An 11,416-nucleotide genomic window follows, 5' to 3' on the forward strand; every position below is an offset into this window, starting at 1 on the left:
CCCCATACCACAAGTACTGAATCCAGTGAATAAGCTGTGGGGAGGGTTGGAGAACTTGATTCAAGGAGCCATCCAGGGCAACCTGCCAGTGCAAATTCCCTTTGCTGAACAGGTTCCTAAAAGAGCAAGATCCTGAAACAGGCAATCCAGCTTAAGCTGTGGATACAACAGTGAGTATTGTCCGTCCCAGAGGGTCAAGGGGAGGTGAACTCTAAGCTGTGCAGGCTCTTCAAGCCCAGTGTCAAGTATATTGTTAAATCTGATGCTTTGAAATCTGTATTCTGCCTTGCAGGGATTTCACTGGTTGGTTTGTTCACAAAGGAAGTGTGGCAGAGGGTCTGGACCTTTGGTGGTTACACCAACAAATGCTGGAGCATGTAGGACTGTATGACTTGAGCAGGACAAAGCATTTTTCACACATCAAAAAAGCTGCAAATCCAATAAATGTCCAAGTGCTTCAATCAATACCTTCACCTCAGCTGTGAGGGCAGCACTCAGATAACAGGCACTGCAAGGGATCATCCTGTTTTGTTTAGAGTAAAGGGAGAAAAAGATGTGTTGTGGGAAAGCCACAGCCAGACCTGTAAAAGTAGGTTATTGTCCTGTGCTTTTAAAGCCGACTGTGGTGAGAAAGGAATTCCCATCAACATCCTTAATCTTCCTGCCAGTGGGCTGACAGACTTCCAGGGGAGGCAGCACAAGCTATCAGGTTTCTTTTGCCATTCTCTCTCTCTCTCTCCCTCTCTCTCTCCCCTCCCTATTTCTCTCTCCCTCCCTGCCGCACTCCCCCCTTTCTGAATGATTAATTGCTTTATTCTTCTCTCTGTTTTTCTGCACTTTATTTCTGACAAATATCTTACTTTTTCTGGTTGTTTGTACCGCTGTGCTGAGGTGTTACAGCCACAGCCTCTTCTGCTGCAAAAGGTGCAGGCAGCCTCAGAGAGTTTGCAGTTACCCTAATGAATAATTAAAGGACATGTGCCTTTCTTGCAGAACAGGCCAGAACTGTAAAGCCAGAGATAAGACTCGTGTGAACTTTCTTTCTCTTTGCTTCTGTAATGTCCAAAGCTATCCAGTATGTGTGTGCCCAGCTTTTCTCTGATGTTGAGTAGAGGAGATACAGGATGGGAAGGTGTATTTGCAGAGCTTGGTAAGGGTGAAAAAAACCCAGAGATTTATCATTTAACTCTGGGAAGTTTTAAGAAGGGAAAGAAAGCTGTTATGAGTGTTAACCAAGCAAGATGTAGTAAAATAGAAGACCATCCTGATTTTTCTCAGGGCTCAGTATCTCCACAGAGTTTCTGACAAGTTTGTTTTTTCCCAGGGTTATCAATATCACATCAGGTAGAACAGAAAGACCACTCATCCATCACGGTGACTCATGGCATTGAAGTCAGGGGAAACATCCCTTGACTGCTAAGGGGGTAAAGCATGGATGACTCAGGAGTGCCCAAGGACAGAGCCAATACCATGCTGTGCTCACCCTGCCTGTGTGTAAGGAACAGGGGATGCAAAGGGAAAAGAACAGGGGAACGGTCTGACTTGTAATATGGCACATAGGAGTTAGAGATGTAACTATTTTGTGCTATAGGTTTTAGTCTCTGTGAACTGTGAGGTCTGGAAGCATTCTGTAACAGTCTTTCCAAAACAAAGCTGACAGTGCTGGGAACAAACAGAACTACTCTGGATCTGGAGGAGTTGCATGGCCAATATTTCAGGCCAGCTTGATCTGTTTGGAGTACCCCACCAAAAATTTGGCTTTGGTTCACAGCTGACCCTGATCTGACACACATGCTGCCTTGCACCTGAGGCTCCTTCTTGGCTTACCATGGTTCAGGGGGACTCTGGACACGGGATCCAAGCTGTCTCCTTCTTAGTGGGACGATCTTCTAATACTTATGCCAAGAGGGCTCCCATCCTCACACACCCTCGTGCCAGCTGCTGGGATTGCAGTGTGCCTTCGGCAGCATGTGACAGACTGCTGGAGCTACTCAGCTGCTGGAGAAGCTGCAGAGAAACAGAAAATGTCTCAGGGGCATGGTGAGCACAAGAGGGTGCAGAGGAGAGCTGGGCTGGGGACGTACAGGATAGCATTGAACACTCACATGTGAGGTATTGGGTCTGAGTGCTCCCACACAAACCCAGCTGTGGGCTGGCTGCTTCTGCAGCCCACAGGAGGATAAAGATGTAATGGTTCCATGGGGAGATGTACATCTACATCTAGGCTGGTGCTGTGTTTTTTTAATGAACTAGGTGTTTTCAGCAGTGGGTGTGAGTTCTCCCTCTTCAATCTTAACACATGACAATGTTTGCCAAGCCTTTGTGAAACAAACACTCCTATTAAGAATTAAAAAGTAGTTTGTGCCTTTGCCCATATTAAGGCACAATCTGAGAGAGTTGTTCTTGATTGTATTTCTTTACAGCAAACCCTTAGGTCTTAAAATTACCTGTCATGGTGCAGGCCATGGAGTTCTGCAACCATTAAATGATTGGACATGACTTTGTGCTTTGTGTTGTAGAGAAAAATACTTGTTCACTATGATCTCGCTCTGCTTCTTAGGGATATGCTGTGATTTGTAATGACTTGTTTTAGGAATGCTGGTCTTTGATCTGGCATTACTGGATTGTAATTGACCATGTTGACACAAAGCAATGGTGGGGTTTAACGCAGCCTCTTTCACTCACTGTTGTGGTCAATTATTTCATGATAATGGCAACTCTGCCAGGTATTTTTGCTTCATTGAGCAATTATGTTGTTATGGAAACTGGTATTCTATAAATTATCTGAAGAGAGGCCTGATTCACTTATTGGGAACAATAAATTTTAAAGTAAAAAGTACAGGATAACAGGGTTTTTCATCAGCTGTATACTTATTTGTGTAATTACTAATCTTTAGAGCTGTTAACTCCTTGGTGAAAATACCAGCACCTTCGTGTCCCTGCAGGATCTGCTCCCTTGTCACATCATTAGGAGCCAGACAATCCTGCCCAGGGGGCGGCATCCTGGGTATGTGCAGCCCAGCAGCTTTCAGAGGAGCTTTTGCAGCACCCATTACCTATGAGAGTAATCCCCTTTCACGCCCTGAGCTGTTTCCTCAGCACTTTCCAAGAGCACGAACTACGATAAACATGTGGGTGGAAAACCATTGAACAGAAGTAATTAAGTTGCTCCTGGTGAGCTAAAGCTCATTCTACACGGATGAGGAACCCTGCATTAGCTTGAGGTAATCAGTGCTATTCCCTAGCATCTTTCTCCTTTTTCATGCTTTCAAACTAGATTTCTTCTGGTTCTTTTTAACAGTTGAGTTACTAAAAAGAACATTGTCACCTTTTACATGTTCAGCTCTCAGGGCAGGGGGCACACTGTCTCCCTGGGCCCCAGGAGTGCTCTGCACTGTCAGGAGCAATAACCTCTCCTCCTCTGAGCTCTGGAGGCACCTGGAAATCTGTCTTTGCTGTGTCAGCCTGGTCATGGGGAGATCTGCAAGTACCAGGGAACCAGTCTCCAGATGATAATATGTTTCCCTGAGTAGCGGGGTTTAATTTGGGAGGCAGTAATCAACCTTGCTATAAAAATAGCCAAGTCTTGATTTCTCCAGAAAAAATAAAATCCTGTGTCTTCTCATGCTGGTTGCTGGTTTCTAAATCCCCTTCAGTTTTGTCAGCACCCTTCTGTTTCACAGAATGGCGAGTTGCCAGACTGCTGTATCATCTTCCTGGGGTCTGCTGCCCACGTAGCAGGTATTCAAATTCAAAATAGCAGACTTTGTAAGAGTGCAGGACAGCTTCAGCTGGCAGGAAAAGATTTGGGTTTCTTACAAATGTGGTTACATATTGGTGTATGAGAACAATTCACAATGAAATGAAACTTGCTGTGAGTGATTTCCATTTTAAGCTCATATTATGTATAGGAGTTTTCAAGAGAAAAAGAATTGCCAAATAACAGCTAAGACATACTGTTGAATTATGGGTATTGCTTTCTGCTGTTTAATTACTTGCAGACTGCACTACCCTGTTGGAAAGGCAATGGCAGAACAGTTTTCATCTGGCAAAAGTATTTCTGTAGGATTAGAAAGTAAATTATTTTCCATTACTTGTACTGCTCAGAAAACCAATGTATCTTTTTTGCCCCATTTGGGGACTTGAATCACAAAAAAACAAAAGCAGGATGTAGAAAGCTTCTTTATTTTCTTGTTTTACTGCAAACATAAGAACTCTGTACAGCACTGTGCAAAGATCCCTGGATGTGGCGCATGGCATCTGCTTTTGGAGAGGAAGCAAAACCAGACCTTTCCCAAAACTACACACCACCCCTCCCTGTACTGTCTGCTTTCCAAGGAGTACAAAGCTCTTCACAGAAACTATAATGAGGCAGTTCTTGGGGTGACATTGTCCTGTAATCCCTGTTCCCCTTTCACAGAGGGATGAGGAAAAGCCAAGGCAGTAACTTGCCAACAGTCCCCAATGCCAAGGCATGCAAATCTCATGACGGAGTTGAGACCTACAGTCGCAACCCTTAGATCACAGTTTCTCTTCAAGAGCCAAGTCACAAAAGGAAAACAAAAGAGTTCCTGTCAATATCTCTTTGCAATGACTACACGGCTTTGGTTTTTGAGTCAGATTCGTGAGGATCAAGGAAGAAGCTGCTGTAACACAGCTGAAGTCACAGATATTTGTAACAGTGATGGTATTCAACAGCTGAACAGAACAAGAGCAAGAGAGAAGGTTGAAGCTCCAGAGGGCTTGAGACCAAAACATAAGGAAGATGGAAAACATGAAAGAGATTGGTCTTAAATACTAGAAAGGACCAATTGAGAGAATGAATCCATATTACAGTAATTTTACTGGTCCATTTTACAGTATTTTTTTATTTGTGAGCTAAATTATTCTTGTAATTTTAAAAAGTATTTATTTATTCCTGCTGGGAGGACCTAGTTGACATCAGTTGTAAATGTGTTAGGACAGAAAAATCAAAGTGTTTAACTGCTGCGAGGCACTCTCATCATAGCATAATGCCTTTTGAAGCGGTAATTCAATGATTGATCAGAGGAAATCTAATTAACTGACTACATTATATGAAAAAAACAACCATGAAGAAAGCTGTGATACTCTGGGTATCACATTCATCAGAATCTTTGCTCTGCTGCATGGGTGTGGGTGTTGTAAGGAAAAGCCAAACCTTCATTCAATGGATCACCTAAAAATAAACCTTAAGATTAAAAGTTTCCTTTCTCTTTCTATCCTGTCTTTCCCATATTATTGCTTTGCATACTTCTAGACATTTTAGGAAGTGCATAGACCATATTTGTCACTAAAATATTCAGCATTAAGCTAATTGCTTAAATCTAATATTCACCCACACATTATCTATATGGGGGTGAAATTTAGATGTGAACATTACCTTAATAAAATGCCTTCTATTCTTGTTTCCCATTTTTGCATTTTGCTGTACAGCATTCCATGCCTGCAGGGGCAGGGTGAGCTCAGTTGCATTGGGAATGACATTAATGAACATTTAGTGCAGCCTTGGTGTGAGTTCACAGCCAACGTCTCCCATGGGGCGTGTGAAGGCAGTGATGTGACAAAAAGGGAGCCAGATACTCTTCACTGGGATCAACGAATGTGTTGACATGCTGTTGTCAAAAGATATGAAGGTTGGGTGCATATTTTTCTTACTCAATGGCCTTTCATCCTGGATGTAGAGACTGATAAAACTCCACAGCAATCCAGGCTCTGGGTTTGGCTGAATGCCCTTGGTCTGCAATTCTCCTCTCTCTCAGAGATCAGGTTATTTTATAAAGCTTCATAGCTTTGCCTGCCTAGAATGACATGAAATCAGCCTTGTTGAGCAGGAAGGGAAAAGTAATCAAAAATCATATTTTGTACATTATTTCAGTGCTGTGGGTTGGCTTGCCACTTATTTGGATATCTGGTTTCTTTCAGCAACGCTTTGATATTAAAAGTGTATCTTAGTTTAAATAAACATGTTTTTGCCTATTTTAGTCATTGTCTTTTGGGTCAATGTCAGATGTAGCCTTATGTGAAGAATTTAGTTTTTATTTTCCCTCACTGTTTTCATATAAAGCCATCATATAGACAGATGAGTTTTGCTTCCCCAAATTTACACTTAAATGAAGACATTTCAGTGAAGGCCAAAAAACAAAGGCAGCAACTACCTTCCAAACATTCCATTATTGAATATCCTTGCAGAAGAGCCTGTATGGCTTCCCATTCCACAGTCTGCCTTATAATCCTTGCTACTCCCTGGGTCAGTTTTGTGCTACTCAGTATAAAATACACACTGTGTCAGTTTTACTCCAGTTATTTAACTCCAAAGGAGTAACCTATATACAACTAGCTGAAATATTTATGCGTTTGCCCTTCAAGTGTTTTTGTTTGTTGAGTGTTTCAGAATTTACTCAGTGGGAAAAAGGAGATGCTTGCACATAACATGATATGTCTGCAGAGTTCAGGAAACATTGTCTCACATTTTGAAGCACACCGACATCCCTGCCCAGTGCAGGAGCCTCCTGGGAACTTGTGGGCATGAAAGGTAAGAGCTTACTGTGATTTTTAGTGTGTCTGCACATGCGTCACCCTTGGTTGCTTCTCTTTCTCTCCTGATGACTTTTCAGCTCAATAAGTGGTAGCATAAATAACCTGCAGTGCTATAGCCACCAGAAATTGGAAAATCATTCAGCAGCACAGCCTAAGAGCCACCTCCAGCCGCTGAGGGAAAGGCCTGTGGGTCAGGGAGGTGATTTATAGGAATCATCTCTCAACTGCTATAGAATTAGCACCTAGAGCTGGAAAAAGAATCTGGAATAAAGGAATCTACCTTTATGGAAAAGTGCCTCACTCTGCACTTCAAATGTTTTGTTTTAAAAGCTAGAGTTGTATTTATGGACATTAAAATGGGGTTCCCCTGTGCCATCCTTTTGTATCTATTATTCTAACATGCTTCTGTTGAACTTATCTGACTTTCTGCTACCATTAATTGTATCTATTAGCTGTTAGTCTGTTGAACCCTTCCTCTATCTCAGTTTTTGAAGAATAAGAGTAGTCTGAGTAATTGGAGAATGCTGCCTAGGCCAGTGATTGTTTTTATAAAACAGAAACATTATGTTCCTCTTTATTTACAGTCATTGTAAATGGAAAATGCATCTATTGTTTGTGTTGCTCTGAGATTATGTATTGCTCTTTCAGACACCTGAGGACCCATTATCACCTCCTGAATTTTTGTGTTTGTCTGTGAGAGAAAATGCCCTTTATTGTCCTATCTCAGAAACACCATCTCATCAACTGGGAACCGATTTAGAATTCTTTTAATTCAGCAGATCATTAGAATATATATGACACTTCCAGGGAAAATTAAACCATGTGGAAGCAATAAAAGACTGGCAGTTATGTCTGATCAACAGTAATAGTCCAGCATCTTGGGAGAAAATAATGTATTTTAATTCAGAAGCCTATCAACATTTAACAAAGCTGAATTTTGTATTTTTAGCCCGTTACAAAATTACCAGTATTTGGATTGTTTTGTGTGCATTTTGTTGTTGTTTTGTGGGTTTTGTTTGTTTTGGTTTGTATTTTTTCTGGTGGGGATAAGGGGAAAGGGTGAAAAGACAGACAGCTGCAAGGACTTGCAGCACATTCGAATTCTTTATTTTGTTTGACCTGATTTAACAAGCTTCCTCTGTTGAAATATCATCGTCTATGTCGGGAATTATGTCAGGAAGCACAATATGTGCAGTGTGGGTGAGTGAGCTTGCAAAAACTGTCAATGAAGATCAATTATAGGAATTTTTGAATTACACATTAGATAAGAAGCAGATGACTTCTTTTCCCTTGCAACTGCGCTGTTAACTATTTTTGTCTAAATTAAAATACAGCCGTAGAGGCAGTGAAAATCTGTCACTGAGCGTCACAGGCTGCCCAGGCTTATTGATCATTTTCTTCTTTACGACTGAGGTCCTGCAGAGCCGTGGTTTTGGCACAGAGCTCTGTGCAGATGAAGCCAGAGAGCAGCAATCCACTAACAACCTAGGATTTATATGCAGCTTGGGCAGAAATGGCCCTTTACAAATGACTTGGTAGGCATAAAAAGAAAAATGCTATTTAGGAGTTGCCATTTTCTGATGTGTTGGTACTGCTGAATGAGGCAGTGGGGGCTCTGTGTCCTTCTCTCACACCACAGCTGGGCAGGCAATGACAGGGGGAGGCAGCCTTGCTCCTGCACCTTCACTGTTTACAAGTACCTTGGATCAGCCTGTTCACTGGATATTTCTGAATGTGGAATAGCATTTCCTTGCCCCAAGAGGCTACATATAAGGGGGGAAGAATTTTGTAGACTACACAGCTGTTGAACACCACTGCCAGCATTTCCTCGCTGTGCCTCTGGCTTAGTTTGGAGCTGAATTCCAGAAAACAAGTAGGATTTAAAGAACCCTTTTCAAGAGAGAAGTAGCAGTTCTTATTCACAGGAACTAGATGATACATCATCTTTTGAGGCAGGGATACTGAAAGGCATTAGAATGAAAGTCAGGGGAATGCAGAGAGGAAAGAGGTGCAACAAACTATGCAGCCTGTGTGCAAATCTCTTTTATTCCAGCATCTTGTATTCTAAATTATCTTTATTTTGTAGTATCTGTTCATGGAGGAATAGGTTGATGCAGAACCCAGAGTCTTCCACTGATTTAAATGCTGTCTTCTGGAGGATTTTAAGTGGTAGCTGGTTGTTAACAAATAACAATTACTTATGATAGATTAAAAAAAATTATTTATTTACTTTAGTTATTGGGTTTTTTTGTCATTTTGAGGTTGGCTATTAGGCTTTTATTGATAGCTCTTCGATATGAAAAGCTGACTGCTTTCTGCTTTGTGCTTAAAAGCTTTAAGATGCGGGGTGTGCAGAGTCTGCACTTTCCCCTCATTTCCAAGGGACTAATTGCTACTAATTGTTCTCATCCGCTTCCAGAACTCATTAATGCTGCATCTGATCCATTTCAAATTTCGGAGATGCAATGCACAAGATCCATTGCTCTGAGAAAAACTAGAGGGCTAAGTGGTGAGAGGAACAGAAAGAAGAAAATATTCTACCTTAGTACTTCAATAACTAATTCAGTTATAGAGGAATTCAGTTATAGAGGAATTTGAAACAGTAGCATTCATTAAAATGCCACCTTTCATTAAAAAGTTATTTTCAAAACAAAAGTTGACCTGCAGTACTTAAAAAATACAGGGGAAAAGAGAAGTAGCCTAAAGCCACTTTTTATTCAGGAAATGTTTATTCCACAGAAACTCTTTCACATGGAATTTCCATTCCTCTTTCAAGATTTGTATTTTTGTATCCTGCCTTTGGCTAAAAATGGCAAAATGCAATTCCTTGGCAGACCATGAGCATTGCACCATTGCAACAACTTCCCACCTTCCCATTTTCTTTTTATTTGAGGAAGAATATGCTGGGTTTGGAGCCTTTTCTTTCCAGGTAGTAAAGAAAATTTAAAAGTGTGAGAAAACAATGTGAGCCAGGCCAATCACCATGGGAAATGGTGAAGAGCACTCCAAAAAAAGCAATTTCACCATATAGCGACCTCCAAAACAGCCAGAAATTGTCATTCACTTCCTTTATGAACCTTAAATTACTTCACTGTTTGTCAGTGTTATTTCTTAATCACGTATTCATCACAATTCTTAACATGGAAAAGCTGTTTAAAAATGAGAATCCCACCACAGTCACTGTAAAATATCTCCTGGCCTCCGAGCAAACACTATAGAACTAATTCTAGAAGAATTAAATAAAGTAACATGTAGGCTGTCATTGCCGAGCTCTTCGGGACAGGAATGAACACACCCACTCAGAGCAAGAACATCTAAAATCCATAAGGTACCAAAATCGTGATTCCAGATTAAAAAAATAGGCAGGCGATCAAATCCAAATTTTAGTCTCACCTGGAAGAGTCCTTTGACATTAAGACTGCCATTGTCTCATCTGCTGCTTTTATTTATACTCTGCACAAAGTGCTACTATTGTGCTTTTTTACCCTATTCCCACTGCCCACCATGCTACAGGGCTGCAGAGCACAGATTATTGGTTACTGGAATTTTTGGAATAAATCTTCAAAGGAAAGAGACAGGGTTTATTTCAAGTTCAATTATACAAAAAATCCAAGTCTACCTCTGTATCTTAAATCAGCAGAGTAAGTAAAGACTGGGTTTGTTTTCTTTTAAAAAGCTGGTATCATTTAAACAGACATATTTTGTTTAATCTATTTTCATACTTAATTTTGATACTTCAGCCTGATGGGATTTGTTTTTTTAACAAAATACCTGGGCACTGATGCCCAATCCCACAAAATAAAATTATTGCTGTAGTTGAGGAAAGGATGTATTTTCTGTGGATTTGTTGATTTAAGGCAAAGAAAAGATTCCTGCTGTGAACATCTAGAATTAATTCACCCTAGGACCAACACAGGATTAAACTTTAATAATAAGTTTTAATTATGCTCTCAAAAGAATTCTGTCTCTTCACCATAAAGGCATTGCTGTTCTTTTTTTTTCTTTTGGAATCTAAGTAAAATATAACTGGATATGGCCATTTTTACATGATTATGCTATCTAAATTCCTGAGTAATTGAGTTAGTTAGATGCAGTTGCCATCTGATAAGCAGCACCTGTCCTGTTCTAGGTTTTATCTTGTAAACCAGAGTTACCTTCCCTTTCCCATCAATGAAAACATGCAAGTGGTTCTTTAGGATATTAAAAACAAAACATTTTTTATAAAGGCTCAGATACTTTATCAGTTTTGCTTTAATTAAGCTCCTGTCACCTGTTGCTGTGCAACATGTAATTCCCATTAAGTCATGACAAATGGAGTTTTCAGCAGCTCCAGGAGATGTTAATGTGAACACATCAATATTCATATTTCTTGACAGATCGTGAGGCTTAATAAATTGCTTTCTATAAAATAATTTTTGTGGAATCAGGGATGTTCCTCTGATAGCACAAAGGAAGCCTGAAGCTGAGATATCTAAAATATCATTTGCTTTTCACTGCATCTACAAGTGAATAAATTATTTCTCTGGAAAGTAATGAGGGATTTGTTTTAGACTAAATATATTTAAAAAAAAAAAAAAGTAGAAGACAATTAGGATTAAAAAAAGCACTTCACTTTCATGAGGTTAAATGCTCAGTTTGCACATAAAGGAAGATTCTTAGTGACCCAATTCTGTTACTATTTAATTTTGGTCACACCAGAAATTTATCTTGATTATGTTTTGGCTTACAGGGAAATTCAACATATGGCTGTGTTAGGAGAGTGTGGTCACAACTGAGCAGTGTGTGCTGGAATGAGGAACCCTCAGAACGGGGATTTGGTCTGAAGAGCATCATCACATATGTCTGTTTGCATTTTTAT

General features: G+C 40.3%; 1 protein-coding gene across 1 annotated transcript in view; it reads right to left on the reverse strand.

Annotated features, from left to right (window-relative positions):
- Window positions 1-6,508, reverse strand: part of BICDL1 (BICD family like cargo adaptor 1) — a 54,267-nt gene extending 47,759 nt beyond the window's left edge. Inside the window, exon 1 of the mRNA XM_041489120.1 lies at window positions 6,489-6,508. Within this exon, the coding sequence (XP_041345054.1) occupies window positions 6,489-6,508 (20 nt within the window). The remainder of the gene's footprint in view (window positions 1-6,488) is intronic.
- Between the last annotated feature and the right edge of the window lie 4,908 nt (window positions 6,509-11,416).

The sequence above is a fragment of the Pyrgilauda ruficollis genome, unplaced genomic scaffold (genome assembly GCF_017590135.1).
Source record: "Pyrgilauda ruficollis isolate IOZ18807 unplaced genomic scaffold, ASM1759013v1 scaffold9, whole genome shotgun sequence".
Taxonomy (NCBI): Eukaryota; Metazoa; Chordata; class Aves; order Passeriformes; family Passeridae; genus Pyrgilauda; species Pyrgilauda ruficollis.